Source organism: Condylostylus longicornis, unplaced genomic scaffold (genome assembly GCF_029603195.1).
Source record: "Condylostylus longicornis isolate FDR11 unplaced genomic scaffold, ASM2960319v2 ptg000243l, whole genome shotgun sequence".
Taxonomy (NCBI): Eukaryota; Metazoa; Arthropoda; class Insecta; order Diptera; family Dolichopodidae; genus Condylostylus; species Condylostylus longicornis.
Window position 1 is genome coordinate 304,295 of NW_026578210.1, and position 21,907 is coordinate 326,201.

Genomic DNA, 21,907 nt, shown 5'->3' on the forward strand with positions numbered 1-21,907 from the left:
AATCAATTGAATTATTAAAGTTAGCTGATGATACATTTTTATATGTATATTGTGACAATATGAGGGAATGTGTTGATAAAATAAATAAATACATTTTGAACTTAAACAAATACTTGGAAATGAATAGGCTAAAACTTAACACAACAAAGATTAAACACATGGTTTTTAATGGCCAAATGTTTTTGATAAAAATAAGGAAGAAATGAAATTTTGAAAAATGTCGAGTTTTTGTTGGAAGCACATTTCTCCATAGTAGGAAAGCATAAATAAACTACTTTTAGTGAGATGTCTGTCTGTCGGTCTGTGTGTGCACGCGTGTATCTTAAGTTTGCTTGAAGCGATTTCTTTAAAATCTTATATGTGAGTTTGGCTATGGCACGTATTGCTCAACTTTTGAGTCATACCAGACCTCGAGAACTGGACTTTTTTGTGAGCCAATTTTACATTTTTGTTTATATAAAGAGAAATTATTAACCAATTTCTTTGAAATTTAATATTTAAATTCGTGATGTTAAAACAATGAATCTTTAAATTTTTGAAAATATCAGAGCTTGAAAACCGAACTGGGTGCACGTGCGCACTTTTACATTTTTTACCATATCTACGGAATGGATTGATGGAATTCCTTGAAATTCCGTATTTCAGTTCTGGTTATTACAAAAACTAACTGTTGAACTTTTCAGGGAAAAGAAAGCGAAATTCGGGTTTAGGAAAGCGAAATTCTGCCAAAAGCCAAATTTAGGTATGGAAGGTAAAACCTTGTTAACTTCCTTATAATTAAAAAGAAGTTTTCAAAATACATTTTCATATTCTTCTGCACGACTCTCAATAAATCAGGCAATATACATTGCGGCCACTCATATGCTGATCGCATCGGATTTTTTTTAATTAATAAATTAATGAAAGTCGTAATTCTATGTCAGTAAAAACATACATAATATTTTATCCAAATTATTTAAATACATAAAATACATAATATTAAATCAAAAGCATATCAAACAGGTGGAAAAAAGTTATCAAAAATAATAATTGTTCTATTTTCTCGTAAATTTTTCATATTACTTGTTGGAAATTTTTTTGATTTAAAGAAGCGAACAATTTTTTAATACATTATGCACTCTTAGAATCTAAGACCCTAATTAAACGAAATTCAGCGAATTTAAGTATTTAACGAACTGCTTTTATATATATATATATATGTTATAGGCATCTGGTTTGCATAATATTAGTACCGCCGTTTTTTTTTAAGTTTTACTAATATTCTTACTATTCTTAGTAATTATATTAGTGACAAAATTTTGAAAAATTCACAATAATTATTATGGTTTTGTTTTCAGCCACAAAAATAGAAGTGCTTGGAGAAACTGGATCGCTATATTCTGATAAGTACTACAAAACAGGTAGCACAATTGAGTTAAGCTGTATAATTTCGAAAACAAATGATCTCAATTCTATAATCACATGGAAACATGATTTGAAGTTCATAAATTTTGAATCTTTAAGAGGAGGTATAAGGTAAATAAGAAATATAATTTCCGCTTTTTGTGATTAAAAAACAAGTTGTTACATTGACGTGAGACGTTTTAATATTAACAAAAAAATAATATTAGAAATTTGACGTACAATTTTGGATTTGTTGACATTATGCCTGAGTAAGTATCTGACAGTTTTAGCGGTTAAGCTTAGAAAGAGTTTAATTGCTTTAGCATTTCCTGAAGAAGAAAATTGATGAAAATTATAGGTTCGATTTTTCAACGATGTTTATACTTCGTGTCAGTCAGAATTAAAAAACAATTTCAAATAGACCAAAATTTTTTTCAAAAATAATATTAATTATTTTTCAGAAATACTTATCGGGTACTCGTAGATTGTATATTTAGTGGGTCCCGAGTGCAAGACACCCACCAGGATTTCCCTAATCCGTGAGAGTAATACACTCTCAGAGAAGGTGTACTGATGTCTCTCTATCTTATCCTTATAATTTTCTTAAGACGCTTCTGGTCATAATCTTCTAGAAGCCCCTTCAACTGCCCCAGCCCCACAAGACTACCGCCTCCTCTCTGGTTCTCTTCCTAATTCTCAACGAAGTGTGTTAGCCCCTAGCGCGCCAGCCGCCTATTTCAATCCACATCTACATGGCGTGGCATCCAGCACAAAGAGATCCTATTGTACCTACCCAATTCATTGAGTTTCTCAAGGCAGCTCCATACTCAGCGGAGGAAACTGACAACGAGCTCAGCGCTTCGATGGCAGCCTGGTTATCCAACAAAATCACTATGTCCTGTCTCCGATATCCCCTTTCAAGGCTGAATTGCACGCACAATTCAATAATGCGCACCTCGGCCAGAATTTGGATCTTTTGCAATCATTCTCAGAATATATCGCTGTTATCACAAGCTCCATTTGTGAAATATTATCGAAGGTCAAGTATAATTATAATTCCAATACAATGTGCAAATATGACCAAAAATTTAATACCGCCCTAGATATAATAATTTTAGAGCTTTGTTTATTCAGAATCCTTACGGAAAGTTCAGAACCTATTAAAAAGAGTGAAAGTATATTAATTTTTTCTATTTTTATTTTATATAAAAAGTTGTTTATCTTATATAAAGTACGTTAAGAATCTCTGAGGATTTTTTTAAAGTTGAAGTGTTCAGAGTCATTTAGTTTTATCATAATATATAGCTAAAAAATTTTTTATTAAAAAAACTTAGCAGCTTTAAAATAATCGTCTATAACTTGATTGACCAATAACAACTCGGTGCTGACAAATGCACTATTAGACTTGTGTAGCATATATTTTATTATGCTTGTGTAACATATATTTTTCAACTTTTCAGATAGGAGTAATTTTTGTAATCACTAACTCGTTTTTTTAACGAGTATATGCATTTGTGATTCCTTTCACGTGTAACATTTTCGTTTCTCCAGAGTCAGTAAATATATCACCAGCTTCGTCAAAATGCTGGTTGCGCGCACATCTAAGCAACTAAACGATTGCGTCAATTCAAATCGATCGAATTAAATAAAAAGGTCTTGGAATGCTTAATTGCATTGTATTCTAGTTACAAGTGTGCGCGCTTTATATTAAACCTATGGAATATAAATAAGCTATCGAGAAATGTTAAAAAACACAGATCATAAGAATAAAATTGCAGCCATAAGTATATTTTTAATTTTTTATCAATAGCTTTACACAAAACAAACACACTTTTCTTCACTGAAATACTATATATAGTTGGTGGTCTTATTAATCCTCATAACAGTATAAATTATAATAGCTTCTAAGAAAATAAAAACATCATTTATAATATCATTTAAAAACCAAAATATTATTAATAAAACTATTTGAAAAAAGAGCCCCGGAACACAGCGTGTGCAGTATGTAAATTCTCTAAACAATAGCATTCGGCAGAACTTTTATATGGAAACGAAGTTATCAAAAAGAAAGTTCATTCGGGCATAACCAAATTACCTGAGTATAAATCATAGCGCTTTTTAGTGTCGGCTGAACTCTTAGACTTCCACACCTTAATACATTAGTTCAAATCAATTTATATCCCTTACTAAGAGTTGATAAAAATCGCTAAACTTGGAAAGAGTAGTATCGCAAAGCGAAATTTTACATCGTTTACCGCACTGTAAAGTTTCAAATACAATTTTTCACAAAAATTCTATATCCAACACCGACTCTGAATTTATTATACCCTTACGAACGTATGTTCGTAAAGGTATAATAAAGAAATAATGGTCTATGAATTATACTCAAGTATATATTCTTGATCAGCGTCAAATTCTGAGTCGATTTAGCTTTGTCTGTCAGTCTGTCCGTCCATCCGTTCGTTCCTCCGTCCATCCCAATGATAACTCAAAAACTAATTGAGCTAAGTTCACCGAATTTTCACAACTGATTTATTATAGTAAATTCCAGAACACTATGTAAATTGGTTAAGATCGCGATACAACTTCGGGTACCTGCCATAAACTTCCAAACTCAGGAGCTATAAATGCTGTGGTATTGAAATTTCACACGAGCAAATATAGCATTATCTTAAAAATTATTGGAGTTATAATATAGAAATTTCGTAAAAGCAAGTGCATTATTAGGGCTGTTATTTGTCATAGTCACATGTTTTACGGTGAGCAACTTAAAGACATAAGTCTGTGCCATAGTCAGCTATGGCATATTTTGTTGCACATAGGATAACAAATTCGTGCGCGTATCACAGAGTTGGCACAGTCAACTCTATTTTTTCTCATTAAAATTAATTTCTTTAAAAACAACCATGTGTAGCCCTGCAATGGTAGATATGGTTATGTTACGTTGATTTCGTTGCTATCTCATTCGGGTATTTTGATGCCGATTCGATGATTTTGATGGTTTGGGTATTGTATTTTAACTATTTCAAATATAGGGTTAGTTGGTTTTTTGATTATTATCGAATAAATATAAATTATTTGAACTTTTAATATAATAATAAAGATTTTAATATAATAATAAAGGGGGTTGGAGACTCGATGATATTCCCCCAGCGAAATAAATAACTTTTCGATTTATGGGTCCTCAAAATTGAAATATATGAAAACCATCCTTTTGAATTTCAGAAATATTCAAGTGGAAAATAAAACTTTTTAAAAAAATTTCGCAATAAATTTTCATTTCATCGTAAAGAAAAACTCTTTACTCTGACCTTCATTTTGATATAACATAATTTGGCAAAAATTATGAAAATAATATGTCTATATTGCAAAAAAATTGCAACATTAAAAAAAAACTCTGATGTGGTGAGCACGTAACTGACCGCAGCGCCTGTTGTCTAGATTAGTAATATTATTCCATAAGATTATGAAAATGCATTTTAAATACTTCTTCTGCAAAGATTTGACAAATTCAATGTCTTAACATCTCGAATTCAAATATTAAATTTCCATGAAATCGGTTGATTACTTTTCTTTATATACGCAATAATGCATATTTGACCCGTAGTAAACGTCCAGTGGCTGCCACCTGATTTCTTCCAAAAGTTAGGAGGTTTTGTATACGGTCAAATGAGTCTTATACCTGAAATTTCAAATAAATCTGTTAAAAATTTTCTTCAAAGTGATGAAAAATGTAAAACCGACCCGTTAAAAGGTCCAGTTCACGGGGCCTGGTATATCCCAAAACTATTCACTAAAATCGGATCAGCCGAATTTGAAATACACGCGTGCACACAAAGACCAACGGGTTGCTAAACTAGTTTATTTACACTTCCCTACTATGAGAAGTACGTTCTCACCGAAAACTCGATATCATGTCGGTTTTGTGGTCAACACAAAACCGACGGCAATGTATATTGCCTAGGTAAAAGTGTTACAGAAAAATACGAAAATGCATTTTTAACACTTCCTTTCAATTTTAAGGACACTTGTAAGCTTTAAGTTAACATGCCTAGAAAAGTGTAAATTTGGTTCTTAGTAGAACTTTGCTTTGTGCCATTCGAATTCCATGAAAAGTATTGAATGTCAAGAAACTCCATCAATCCGTTCCGTAGATATGGTAAAAAATGTGAAATAAGCCTTCAGTTCGGGTTCCGAGTTCTGCTCTTTCCAAAAAAATTAAGGATTCGTTGCTTTGACACCCGAATTTAAATATTAAATTTCATGGAAATTGGTTGATTATTTTTCCTTATCACTTACCGAGATCTGATATATCACAAAAGTTGATCAATCAGTGTCATAGATAAAATAAACTCGCATATAAAACAGACTGACAGACTGTTCCCGCCGAAAGTGCGACATCGAAAATTTCTTGCCATCATATAACCCACCTCATGGCATATACAATGCGGTCGGTAAAAATGAAATATTTTTATTAAAATTACATTGGGATCTATTGCTCCAACCACTTTTCACTTTTGTTTAAATCAACCTAAGTATCAAAAAAATTGAAAAGTTTCACTTGCATCAACATTTAAAACACTTGCCTTCTCAGTGAAATCCGCTTCTGGGTTGGCTGAATGGCGCACTTTATGTCAAACCTTTTCCCAATGATTCCCACAACTCTCCATTTTTATGAGAAACAGGAAGAAACCTTTTATTTCTACCGGTTTTTCCTTTTTGATAGTCCGCCAGTAATTTATAACACCTTGAGCTCTTTGATCCTTACGATGCGTATTCTAGGAATTGAAAAATATTCTGAAGATTTCCTTGTTATGTTTGTGTTCAATTCATCTAAGTGGAAACCATCTGAATATTCGCTAATCTTGGCCATTAAAGAAGTAAGGGAAATCCACAGTTATCGCATTTGATCAGCTTGTAACCTGTATCAACCTCAGATGAATTAAAGCTTAAGACAGCCTTGCTAGGAGGTACTCGACTACCTTTGACGGCTAGGAGGTACTCGAATACCATCTCAAATAGTTTAAACTCTACCTTACACATAAACTCTACTTAAAATTTAAATATTGATCGGCTTTCTATCTGCAACTCTAAAATGAAGACGGGCGCATACTATCACGCTCGCCATTTTTTTTAAGAGTTGTTCGACATTTTGCTCTTTTGAGTATTTTGTTTCTAATCCTAAGATTTAGTTCGATGCCCCAAGCAGATATCATATACCCCAGAGTTTTTCCCATTTTTGATCTCTTAAGTATATACGGAGACCGGTCTATGCTTTCAGTCCTGGAACTCTCGTTTAAGATCACCCCATCGGCTTTATTAGTATGGTAGAATCCACCGATATCATTCTCAAGTTTGCCGGTTCTATTCAGTTCCCGCACCACGATAAGGTAGAGTTCCGCCAACGAAGAATGGTACCCTTCTTTAATAATTAATTCTTCACCTGTGTTTCACCTGTTGGAAATACTTGTAAATAACACGTCCCACGGATGTTAATCATGCTTAGGACTGTCACTACGACAAGGTGAGATTCTAGCGCGGGAATTTAAATTTCTTAATTTTCAAAATATTTAATCCTAAATAATCTTTAAATTGTCAATTTCAGCTTTTTAAACATAAACAACAGCTTTATAACTGCTCACTATAATTGAATCTTATTTTAATACAGTGTTAAAAGTGAATCATTTTCCGATCATGCTGTCAGTAGACTTTATATTGCCAACGCAAAAAAACAAGACTCTGGAAATTATACCTGTATGTTAAACAACGAAAGCAAAGCGACAGTCACAGTTCACGTTCTTTCTGGTATGTATAGGAAGCTTAAATGTAACTATAATTACTTAAACATAAATATTTGTTTCTTTTACTAAATTTAGGTGAATATCCGGCGGCAATGCAACATTCTGGAACTATAAAATACGGCATGATTACAGTAACTTTGCTTTTAAGTTTCATTTTATTTCTAGCTCGATGACAACGAGTTTTATGGAATTGATTGTAACTATTATTGAAAAAAGCAGAATCGAACAGAAATTATATAAAGCACTGAGTACGTTCCTTTTTCGAAACCTTATTTTATTTATTTAGTTGTGTATTACTGAAAATTATCATATTAATATATTTAATTTAATTATTTTTCCACATGAAATCGAGACAGTAAATAATAAAATAATATGTGAGGATTGGTTTAAACTTTTTATTTGGTTATATATAAATTTTAAACTTATATACGTTAAGACCCTAAAAAACTTATTGCATTAAATACACAAGTTTTGCAAATTAAAAATTTTTGAAGGACATTATATTAAATTAAAAAAATTCAAATTAAAAATTAGCTAAATGATTCCTTTATTTAACTATAAATTTTTCATCGTATCGGGTTTTCACAGCTTATTTCAAAATGTCATATATTGGTCTGCTGCAAAATGTGCGTATCAGAGTAAAACTTTCCAATACTACATCAACGAGGGTGTGAGAAGTATAATTGATATAGAATATAAATATAATAAAGTTGGGTCAAACCAATGGTTTGTATTGTAAAACTTCCCTTCAACAAGTGAAAATACTGCTTTTAAATACAGTCTATGTATACCTATAACACTATTAAAATTATTTTCATTCATATACAAAACTTCATTATGCTTTTTAATGTCATGGAATTTACCGTGAACTTCTTGGGTTTATAAAAATTTAAAAAAGCTTGCCGTTTTGAAAATATAAGGTGTCAAAAATTCAAATTTTACAAATTTCAAGAGACGATAACTTGAGAGGGGGTGGAGATTTTTGGAAAATTTTCTCTTAACAAAATAAACTATTTACTAGTGTCTAACAGCTGCTAAAATTTTAATCTCCTAGAGTTTGTGGTCTAGAAAAAAACACAAGATAAAAAATTAGGAAAAAACCGATTTTAGGTAAAGGTAAATTTGAACGGCCACTTTGCTTTTAATTAAGTCATTGCCTTTCTGCGTTTGCAAAATATGCAGAATGCCTATGGTTTCACTCCAATAAAAAGTTAAAAAACGTCACTTTTAGGGTTTTGGATAGGTATAACTTCCAGAGTGGGGGCGATAGATAAAAATTTTCTTCTACGGAAATAAGTTTCTAGTAAAGATCCATGTAGATATTAAATTTCAGCTTTCTATCTTCAAGGGTGTAGAAGTTTTGTAAACAAGTCCGCGGACGGACGGACGGACAAAGTGAAAATAATAAGACGTTTTTTTCAAAATTTTTTTTAAGAAGTGCTAAATAGCGTAGTTATTTTATTGAAAGTAATGGCGATACAGCTAGCACTGGAGGTGTATATTTAGAATACGTACACAACACAACAAACGATAGAACTTCTCTATACAAGAATCTATCACACGCTCTATTCAAAGTTTTGGCAGAACTGTATTTGATTTCTTAGTGAATAATACAAGTTTTCTCAAATATTTGGATTTATAGTAAAATCAAATAAATTAGCTGATAGCGAAATACAAGTATACAACACTTATTTTACCACATTATAGAAACTTATAAGTATATTCTTTAATTTGAATGGTTAAATATTTTCAGGAATTGATAAAATTCTATATTTAGTTTAAAGTAATCTTCTACATTCCATCATTGGAAAATATTTTATAATTTTCGTAATTATTTAAATTCAGGTTTATTTCCAAAAGCTGGAAAAATGAATTAATTTTTACAACAATGAAACCAGGAAAAATATTTAAGCAGCCCAGGCTTCTGTAGACCGATTACCTAACATCAATCCATAAAAGTGTTTCAATCCATTGTTAATAAAATTTTATGGTAGATAATGAATACATTTTAGAAATACAATTTCTATAAATCAATTTTAGTGTAGAAACAAATATAGTACAATTCGTGCTATTACAACAATATTTGCAGGCAAACCATTAACAAAATAAGGTGTTGGAACCTGTTTTAATATTAGAGAGCCCAATACTGTTTGAATTGTGTACATTTTGTTGTTCGGTCATATTTAAATTAGTTGAAATGGATTTTTTTTTATATTAATCCATAACATGCTTCGAGATAAATATAGTAAATAACATAGAACAAGGAACTGTAAATTCACTCATATTTTTTATATGTGACTAATTAAAATAAAAAGAAATCGTAAATTTAAAATATTATTGCAAGGGATTTTTTTTAAATAAAAAGAAAAGAGATCTTTCAAAAATTAAAAATTCTAGTAATGTTAAATATCATTCACTAACTGAAATTTTGTTACTATATGAAGATTCAACTGGCAAAGCCGCATATGTTTCTATCAAAATATTTTCTTTGTAATTTTTAAATAACAAAGTTAAATTATTATGTTACTAGACGGTAACTATCAAGATTTTAACCTATTGCCCTATTTGATTTAAATTACTTCAGACACGGAACGAATTAGGTTATCCGAAGGGAAATGCATTATATCTTAACAGTGATCATATAGAAATTCATTTACTAGTTCCGTTAATAAATATTCCAATCAAAATATTTATGATACAAATCTAATCAGAAATCAAAATATTAGAGCTATTCCAAATAAATCAGAGAATGGTACGGAATTTTTGTCTAATTCTTTTCATAATTTTCTACACGTAGAAAATGGGAATTACGAATTGATCTTTTTACTATATCTGCTACATTTACAAAATATTTTATTGCTTTACTTAATTTTAATATTCGTAAATTTAAATATTTTTGTTCTTATATTTAAGAGTAAAATATATATTACAACCAATTTTTTTGACTGCTCAATTCCCTGGCGGTTACGGATAGCTGAATAAATATAAAACCAATATAAAAATAACCCTTTATATCGGCCGAGGATGCTATAATATATATCATCTGAAAAGCTAGTTTTGAAAGTACGGAATGTTTTCTTGACCCAAAGTACCAATAAGTTTGTGAATCTATAGCTGTTTTATCATCAAAACATAAATTTTCTTTTAATAGTGCTACAGAAAATATTTCTGAACTTCTGACAAAAGCTTCCTAATCGACCAGCCCTTCAGGTAAAAAGTTTTTAAGTAAATAGTTATTTCTTTGCTAGTAACGATCTTCAGATTTCGAAAAAATCCCTTCGTATGTAGGACAGAATTTATTGTAATTCTAGATCCAAAAATTTGTTTGAAAGTTTTAACTTCAAGTTGTCTTATTTGTTTTGCATGTGTTTGTAAGTTTATACTAAACCTCTTACAGGTTTAATATTTCAATTTGATCTTTGACGGCCAACCAAATTTTCATTGTAAATTTCAACGGCTTGACTCTAAATAATCTATCGGTTAAATAAGAATAGAGAATATCTACATATTGCTTCGGTAGTATTTTTTCAATAATAAATTTTTTGTACATTAATCCTTCGTGGCAAGGTTTGTCAAAAGTCTGTGAAAAAATTGCTGCACAAATTTGTCTTTCCTCTAGCGCTTGCACAATAATATTTGTAATTCTATGAATTTGATAAGTAGTTGAATGATCTGCTCTAAAACCAAATTGGTGGTTCGGAATTAATCATCTCTCCTCAATTATAGGCCCCAGTTTTTTCAGTAATACCTATCCAAAAGTTTCGACAAAATTGGTAGCAGAGAAATTGGTCTATAAGACTGTGTCTCATTTAAAGGTTTTGGTATCATTATAACTTCCGTCATCTTCCAAGCATTAGGCAAATATTTTAACTTTAATGCAGAATTCATTAAAAAAGTCATCATTGTTATATCCTTTTTACCGACTGTTTTGTGTACAATAGGTAGGTTATGTAATGGCAACAAATTTTGCATATCGAGTTTTCAGTGGGAATGCACTTCTCCATTTTAGGCGTGTATCTCAATGTTCGGCTGAATCGATTTTGATGAAATTTTATATGTCAGTTAATTTCGACCATGGCACGGATTGATCAACTTTTGGGATGTATCAGGCCTGGGGAACTGCACTTACTACCAAGCCTGTTTTACATTTTTGACCATTTTGAAGAAAATATTCAACCGATTTACTTGAAATTTCATATATAAGCTTAGCTCGTCCGTCCGCGAACCCTCCTAACTTTTGGAAATCAGGAGTCAGCAACTGGAGGTTTACTACGGGCCAAATATACATTTTTGCGTATATAAAGAGAAATAATCAATCGATTTCATTGAATTTTAATATTTGAATTCCTTGTACTAAGACAATGATCATATAAATTTTTTAAAAAGATCAGGGCTCCAAAACTGATCTGCAGCCCGATTTTACATTTTTTACTATATCTACGGAACAAATTAATGGAATTTCTTGGAATTTGATATTTGAGTTCCGGTTGTTACCAAAACTAATTGGCGAGCATTTCAGGGAATTCGGGTAGCACAAAACGAAACTCTACTATGAGCCAAATTTACATTTTTCTAGGTATGTTAACTATAACCTTACTAATATCCAAAAAATTGGAAAGAAGTCTTTAACAGACATTTTTATAATACTCTGTAACACTTTCACTTAACTAGACAATACACATTGCGGTCGGTTATGTGCTGACCACATTAGATTTTTTGGTAATTGGTTCAGTATCTTTTTTTTTTTTTTTTTTTTTTTATCCTTTTCAAACTCCAGTTGAGGAGCATAGGGCTTCGATTAAACCTCTCCATCTCTCTCTATTTTGGGCGATAGATCTTATTTGTGCCCAAGTTTTCCCCACTGCTGTTATTTCTTTATCTATCGTTCTACGCCACGTGTTCTTAGGCCTACCGATGCTTCGCCTACCCTGGGGATTCCATTCCAATGCTTGTTTGGCTATGGACTGCTCTGGCCTCCTCAATATGTGGCCTATCCATCTATATTTCTTTTTTCTGACTTCTATTTCTATCGGGTTCTGCTTGCACAGGTCCCATAGGTCACTATTTCTAATTCTATTGGGCCAGAATATTCGACAGATGATGCGGAGGCACTTATTTGTGAAAACCTGCATTTTATTTATGTCTTTCTTGTTAGTGAGCCAGGTTTCACTGCCGTATAGCATTACTGATTTGACGCAAGCGTTGAAGATCCTCAGTTTAACATTCCTGGAAAGTTGCGTGGACTTCCAGATCTTCCATAGTCTAGCAAATGCCGCCCTAGCTTTCTTGAGCTTGTCTTCAATGTCAGCGCCTGCCCCGCCATCTGAACTTATAATGCTCCCCAGGTATGTCACGGAACTCACATCTTCTATTATTTCGCCATCAATTTCAAATTCTTGATGATTTGTTGTATTTATTCTGATGGTCTTTGTTTTCCGCGTGTTTATGTGTAGGCCGACTTCCATTGCGCACTCTTTCAGTTTGTTTAGTTTTTGCTTCATGTTTTCGTATGTGTGTGCAAGTAGGCATACATCATCCGCATACTCCAAATCATCCAGGGTGTTGAAGATGTTCCAGCCGATTCCATTTCTTATAACATTCGTTTTCCTCATGATTTCGTCTATCACTATATTGAAGAGGACTGGCGACAGGGGACAGCCTTGCCTAACTCCCCTCGTTGTTGTTATTGGTTCACTTAGCCTTCCCTTGTGGAGGATCTGGGCCTCTGCGTTTTCATACATTGCTTTGATAACTTTGATTATCTTGTTAGGGATTCCCCTCAGCTCCAGAGCTCTCCATATGGCGCTTCTATTTATGGCGTCGAAAGCTGTCTTGAAGTCCACGAATGCCATATAGAGTGGCGAGTTGAATTCTTTAGATTGTTCCACAATTATTCTTATTGTGTTAATGTGCTCAGTACAACTTCTTCCTTCTCTGAAGCCTGCCTGTTCTTTTCTTAGTCGTTTTTCTATGTGATCTTTAATTCTTGAATGTAGGATGATGGCGAGTATCTTAATAACGGCATTGAGTAGTGTAATGCCTCTCCAGTTGCTACAGTTGGTCAGATCACCCTTTTTCGGAAGCTTCACAATGATGCCTCTCTTCCATTCTTTACATATGTTTTCAGTTTCCCAAATTCTCCCTATTATGGGCTGTAGTGCTCTAGCACATTGTAAGGGGTCTGCCTTCATTAATTCAGCTCTTATGCCATCAGTTCCTTCAGCCCTATTGTTCTTCAGTTGGGCTATGGCCTCACAAATTTCTCTGGATGAGGGTGGACTAGTGTTTATATTGCAGCGTTCTTCATTTCGACTTGCCCAGATTTCTGGCTGGAATTCCGGAAGTTGTGTGTTGGATGCTTCATTGAAGTATTCGACCCATCTTTCAATTTGTCTCTGCGTTTCAGTTAATATGTTACCATTTTTGTCTCTGATAGGATGTTCTTTATTGAGACCCCTATTCGAAAGTAACCTTATTTTCTTGTATAATTGTTTGGTGTCATGTTGTTCAGCTGCGACTTGCGCTTCTGCAGCGATATTATTATGGTATCTTCTTTTATCATTTCTGGCTGCTCTTTTGACTTCCTTACAGATCGTTTTATGTTGTTCTCGTACCGCATTGTTGTTTGTGTCTGTTAGAAGCTTCCTTCTCAAAGTTCTTCTCTTATTAATTAATTCCCATGTATCATCGGATATCCACCACTTTCTTTCTGGATTTATAGTCCCAATAACTTCTTCACCAGCTCTTCTATATATTCTTTGGATACCTTCTTCTGTTATTGGACTCTCTGTGACGATAAGATCTTCTATCTTCTGTGACAACTCAAATCTCTTTGCTTCTGACTTTAATTCTTTGGTGTTAAGGCATTTCCTCTTCCTGGTTGAGTTTCTTGCTAGGGCCGATAGTTTGAGTCTCACTTCACAGGTAAGTAACATGTGATCCGTTTGGGCATCCGCTCCTCTCATTGTCCTGACATCCATTAGCGAGGATCTCCATTTTTTGCTAATGCATATATGATCTATTTGGTTCTTTGTTATGCCATCGGGGGATGTCCAAGTGTATTTGTGGATGTTTTTGTGTGGGAATAGTGTGCCGCCAATTACTAGATTGTGTTCTCTGCAGAAGTCTCTTAGTCTTTCACCATTGTTATTCAACACACCAAGCCCATGTGTTCCTGTGGCCGTACATTCATCTTCTGGGTCCCTTTGCCCAACTTTAGCGTTGAAGTCGCCCATAAGTATCAGAATGTCCGTGCGCGGTACTTTATATATTGCTGCTGTCAGCTGCTCATATAGCTCATTTTTCTCGCTTTCGTCAGCTACTTCTGTTGGTGCATAGCATTGAATGATTGAAACCTTTCTGATTCTCGAGTTTAGTCTGAGGGTGATGAGTCTGTTAGATATGGGTTCCCAGCTTATTACACTTTTTGACATTTGTTTACTTATTATGAACCCTACGCCATATTCACCTCTACTGTTTCCCGAGTATATGAATTGGTTACCTTCGTTTGTCATAATTTCTCCATTTTCTTTCCATCTTATTTCAGATAGCCCAAGAATGCTGATCTTATACCTCTTCATTTCATTTTCTACTTGTGCTAGTTTTGAGGCCTCTCTTAAAGTTCTAACATTCCATTGTCCTATTCTTGTCCTTATGCGTGTGCCAAAGTTCGTTCCCGTTATTTCATTGCTTCTCCGAGGCTGAATCTCAGTTTCTTGAATCGTATTTTATTCACTAAGCAGATGATTAGTCTGTTGTAGTATATTCTACACGGTTGTATATAGCCACCTATCGTCTTGTAGAAGAGACGCGTCATGTACATCCCTAACACATTTTTCCCGTCAGATAGCGTTGTTGTCACAGGTTTGTTGGGTCCATTTATTATTGACAGGTTCATGACGTAAGGCTGTCAGTCTATTTGATGTTGTCATTCTCCATGTGTTTTTTATATTTAGTATTATTATATGAGAGTTATAGTTAATATTGAATATTTTGGGGTTATAATATTGGATATAATTTTTATAGGTAATTACTATGTATTAAGGTTATACTGATATTGTTTTATTATTTTAGCTATATCGTGGACGCTGTGGAGTATGAAATTACTTTTTTTCAGTAATTTCATCATATTGATAGTGCGACCACCGCGGGATTTGAACCCACGACCCCCCGGGTGAAAACCACTGATACTCGAGTGCATTACCACTCGGCCACCGGGGGCACGGTTCAGTATCTTAGAAGTAATTAAATCATAACCCGGTGCTTTCCTTGACTTTAAACTTTTTATTTCTTCCACTATTTCTTTTAGTGCAAATGGAGCAATAACGTTTTCTGCTCTCACATTTCCCATTGCAATATTTATGTTTGAGTGTATGTCATTTGGCCTAAAAATTTATAAAGATAATCTGCAAATATTTCAGCCTTAACCCTATTTTCCATTGCCCATTTGCCATCCGTTACTCTAGTATAGGGGACATGTAAAAATGTCTTTTTAATACTTTTTGCAGCCCTCCATAAGAAATAATTTATTAATTTCTTGCTGGGCTGACAAATTTTTAATGTAATTATCAAATTAATCTTCTTTGATTTTTCTTATTTTTCTTTTTAGATTCTGAGTGAGTCGATTGAGTGCAGCTTTATCTGCCGAATCTCGTGAGTTTTGCCATCTGCGACCAGCTCTTCTCTTTTCGCTTAATATATTTAGTATTTCTCTTGAATAAGTCATACCCACGGATTCATACTCATATTGTTTTGTATTATTCCAGGCGGTATGATTTTATTAAAATTCTCTACATCGGAATCCAAATTATCTTGGGTTCGTTCTTTAATTCTTAAGATAAATTTAAGACATATCTTAAGTTTATAAACTTAAGATTAATTCTCTATCTGTTCTTTAAAACTAGTCCAGTTAGTGGATTTAGTCATTTTAATTATAGTTTAACATAACTGCAGAATGATCTGAATCCAAGTCACAGTTATCTTCTATGAAAATGAAATTTGGCGAGACTTTCAAGACAATAAAGAAGTCCAGCTAATCTGATACCTTATTTCTATCACTTGGCCAATATGTTGGTCTACCAGTGGATTGGTAGCGACAAACAATGTCTTTAATAGCTTTTATCACCTCTCAACCTCTTGTTGAGGTCAACATAGAACAAAATCTATACGTTAGGCATTATAGTCACCTTCCAGAATAAACCTTTCTTTAAGCAGATTCAAGAAATCTTGAATAAACCACTCTTTATAAATGGACCCGGGGGACAGTAATCAACACCAACATTGAAATTTTGTTTATAGAACTCTACTCAGACAAATTGGCAATCAAGCAACAAATTGGCTATCGTCTCTTTCTACTTTACTTTCATTTATTTTTATATCTGTTGGCTGTTTTAAATGTGTCTCTGTTACTAAACATATATCAAAGGGTCCTTGGGAACATTTCTAACATACGCTTTTTATTAAGAACGCCATTTGCGTTCCACGCCGCAATTCTTATTCGTCCATTATTTTTTATTCTTTTTGGCGTACATATATAAATTATTATTATTATTATTATTATTATTATTATTATTATTATTATTATTTTTATTATTATTATCATTATTATTATTATTATTATTATTATTATTATTATTACTATTATTATTATTATTATTGTTATTATTATTATTATTATTATTATTATTATTATTATTATTATCATTATTATTATTATTATTATTATTATTATTATTATTATTATTATTATTATTATTATTATTATTATTATTATTATCATTATTAATATTATTATTATTATTATTATTATTATTATTATTATTAATATTATTATTATTATTATTATTATTATTATTATTATTAGTATTATTATTATTATTATTATTATTATTATTATTATTATTATTATTATTATTATTACTATTATTATTATTATTATTATTATTATTATTATTATTATTATTATTATTATTATTATTATTATTATTATTATTATTATTATTATTATTATTATTATTATTATTATTATTATTATTATTATTATTATTATTATTATTATTATTATTATTATTATTATTATTATTATTATTATTATTATTATTATTATTATTATTATTATTATTATTATTATTATTATTATTATTATTATTATTATTATTATTATTATTATTATTATTATTATTATTATTATTATTATTATTATTATTATTATTATTATTATTATTATTATTATTATTATTATTATTATTATTATTATTATTATTATTATTATTATTATTATTATTATTATTATTATTATTATTATTATTATTATTATTATTATTATTATTATTATTATTATTATTATTATTATTATTATTATTATTATTATTATTATTATTATTATTATTATTATTATTATTATTATTATTATTATTATTATTATTATTATTATTATTATTATTATTATTATTATTATTATTATTATTATTATTATTATTATTATTATTATTATTATTATTATTATTATTATTATTATTATTATTATTATTATTATTATTATTATTATTATTATTATTATTATTATTATTATTATTATTATTATTATTATTATTATTATTATTATTATTATTATTATTATTATTATTATTATTATTATTATTATTATTATTATTATTATTATTATTATTATTATTATTATTATTATTATTATTATTATTATTATTATTATTATTATTATTATTATTATTATTATTATTATTATTATTATTATTATTATTATTATTATTATTATTATTATTATTATTATTATTATTATTATTATTATTATTATTATTATTATTATTATTATTATTATTATTATTATTATTATTATTATTATTATTATTATTATTATTATTATTATTATTATTATTATTATTATTATTATTATTATTATTATTATTATTATTATTATTATTATTATTATTATTATTATTATTATTATTATTATTATTATTATTATTATTATTATTATTATTATTATTATTATTATTATTATTATTATTATTATTATTATTATTATTATTATTATTATTATTATTATTATTATTATTATTATTATTATTATTATTATTATTATTATTATTATTATTATTATTATTATTATTATTATTATTATTATTATTATTATTATTATTATTATTATTATTATTATTATTATTATTATTATTATTATTATTATTATTATTATTATTATTATTATTATTATTATTATTATTATTATTATTATTATTATTATTATTATTATTATTATTATTATTATTATTATTATTATTATTATTATTATTATTATATTATTATTATTATTATTATTATTATTATTATTATTATTATTATTATTATTATTATTATTATTATTATTATTATTATTATTATTATTATTATTATTATTATTATTATTATTATTATTATTATTATTATTATTATTATTATTATTATTATTATTATTATTATTATTATTATTATTATTATTATTATTATTATTATTATTATTATTATTATTATTATTATTATTATTATTATTATTATTATTATTATTATTATTATTATTATTATTATTATTATTATTATTATTATTATTATTATTATTATTATTATTATTATTATTATTATTATTATTATTATTATTATTATTATTATTATTATTATTATTATTATTATTATTATTATTATTATTATTATTATTATTATTATTATTATTATTATTATTATTATTATTATTATTATTATTATTATTATTATTATTATTATTATTATTATTATTATTATTATTATTATTATTATTATTATTATTATTATTATTATTATTATTATTATTATTATTATTATTATTATTATTATTATTATTATTATTATTATTATTATTATTATTATTATTATTATTATTATTATTATTATTATTATTATTATTATTATTATTATTATTATTATTATTATTATTATTATTATTATTATTATTATTATTATTATTATTATTATTATTATTATTATTATTATTATTATTATTATTATTATTATTATTATTATTATTATTATTATTATTATTATTATTATTATTATTATTATTATTATTATTATTATTATTATTATTATTATTATTATTATTATTATTATTATTATTATTATTATTATTATTATTATTATTATTATTATTATTATTATTATTATTATTATTATTATTATTATTATTATTATTATTATTATTATTATTATTATTATTATTATTATTATTATTATTATTATTATTATTATTATTATTATTATTATTATTATTATTATTATTATTATTATTATTATTATTATTATTATTATTATTATTATTATTATTATTATTATTATTATTATTATTATTATTATTATTATTATTATTATTATTATTATTATTATTATTATTATTATTATTATTATTATTATTATTATTATTATTATTATTATTATTATTATTATTATTATTATTATTATTATTATTATTATTATTATTATTATTATTATTATTATTATTATTATTATTATTATTATTATTATTATTATTATTATTATTATTATTATTATTATTATTATTATTATTATTATTATTATTATTATTATTATTATTATTATTATTATTATTATTATTATTATTATTATTATTATTATTATTATTATTATTATTATTATTATTATTATTATTATTATTATTATTATTATTATTATTATTATTATTATTATTATTATTATTATTATTATTATTATTATTATTATTATTATTATTATTATTATTATTATTATTATTATTATTATTATTATTATTATTATTATTATTATTATTATTATTATTATTATTATTATTATTATTATTATTATTATTATTATTATTATTATTATTATTATTATTATTATTATTATTATTATTATTATTATTATTATTATTATTATTATTATTATTATTATTATTATTATTATTATTATTATTATTATTATTATTATTATTATTATTATTATTATTATTATTATTATATTATTATTATTATTATTATTATTATTATTATTATTATTATTATTATTATTATTATTATTATTATTATTATTATTATTATTATTATTATTATTATTATTATTATTATTATTATTATTATTATTATTATTATTATTATTATTATTATTATTATTATTATTATTATTATTATTATTATTATTATTATTATTATTATTATTATTATTATTATTATTATTATTATTATTATTATTATTATTATTATTATTATTATTATTATTATTATTATTATTATTATTATTATTATTATTATTATTATTATTATTATTATTATTATTATTATTATTATTATTATTATTATTATTATTATTATTATTATTATTATTATTATTATTATTATTATTATTATTATTATTATTATTATTATTATTATTATTATTATTATTATTATTATTATTATTATTATTATTATTATTATTATTATTATTATTATTATTATTATTATTATTATTATTATTATTATTATTATTATTATTATTATTATTATTATTATTATTATTATTATTATTATTATTATTATTATTATTATTATTATTATTATTATTATTATTATTATTATTATTATTATTATTATTATTATTATTATTATTATTATTATTATTATTATTATTATTATTATTATTATTATTATTATTATTATTATTATTATTATTATTATTATTATTATTATTATTATTATTATTATTATTATTATTATTATTATTATTATTATTATTATTATTATTATTATTATTATTATTATTATTATTATTATTATTATTATTATTATTATTATTATTATTATTATTATTATTATTATTATTATTATTATTATTATTATTATTATTATTATTATTATTATTATTATTATTATTATTATTATTATTATTATTATTATTATTATTATTATTATTATTATTATTATTATTATTATTATTATTATTATTATTATTATTATTATTATTATTATTATTATTATTATTATTATTATTATTATTATTATTATTATTATTATTATTATTATTATTATTATTATTATTATTATTATTATTATTATTATTATTATTATTATTATTATTATTATTATTATTATTATTATTATTATTATTATTATTATTATTATTATTATTATTATTATTATTATTATTATTATTATTATTATTATTATTATTATTATTATTATTATTATTATTATTATTATTATTATTATTATTATTATTATTATTATTATTATTATTATTATTATTATTATTATTATTATTATTATTATTATTATTATTATTATTATTATTATTATTATTATTATTATTATTATTATTATTATTATTATTATTATTATTATTATTATTATTATTATTATTATTATTATTATTATTATTATTATTATTATTATTATTATTATTATTATTATTATTATTATTATTATTATTATTATTATTATTATTATTATTATTATTATTATTATTATTATTATTATTATTATTATTATTATTATTATTATTATTATTATTATTATTATTATTATTATTATTATTATTATTATTATTATTATTATTATTATTATTATTATTATTATTATTATTATTATTATTATTATTATTATTATTATTATTATTATTATTATTATTATTATTATTATTATTATTATTATTATTATTATTATTATTATTATTATTATTATTATTATTATTAT

General features: G+C 25.3%; 2 protein-coding genes across 5 annotated transcripts in view; one reads left to right on the forward strand and one right to left on the reverse strand.

Moving 5' to 3' along the window:
* LOC129616596 (zwei Ig domain protein zig-8) overlaps positions 1-7,582 on the forward strand; it is an 83,846-nt gene extending 76,264 nt beyond the window's left edge. For all 4 annotated transcript variants that reach the window (XM_055532224.1, XM_055532226.1, XM_055532227.1 and 1 more), the window contains 3 exons: positions 1,338-1,515; positions 7,052-7,188; positions 7,260-7,582. In XM_055532224.1, coding sequence (XP_055388199.1) covers positions 1,338-1,515; positions 7,052-7,188; positions 7,260-7,357 — 413 coding nt within the window. In that variant the 3' untranslated portion in view covers positions 7,358-7,582. The remainder of the gene's footprint in view (positions 1-1,337; positions 1,516-7,051; positions 7,189-7,259) is intronic.
* A 5,414-nt stretch (positions 7,583-12,996) lies between these two features.
* On the reverse strand, positions 12,997-15,534 carry LOC129616594 (uncharacterized). The gene is made up of 3 exons (XM_055532223.1): positions 15,291-15,534; positions 13,130-14,898; positions 12,997-13,056 (listed from the first exon to the last, which is right to left on the reverse strand). The coding sequence occupies exons 1-3, from the start codon at positions 15,532-15,534 to the stop codon at positions 12,997-12,999; spliced, it is 2,073 nt and encodes a 690-aa protein (XP_055388198.1).
* Between the last annotated feature and the right edge of the window lie 6,373 nt (positions 15,535-21,907).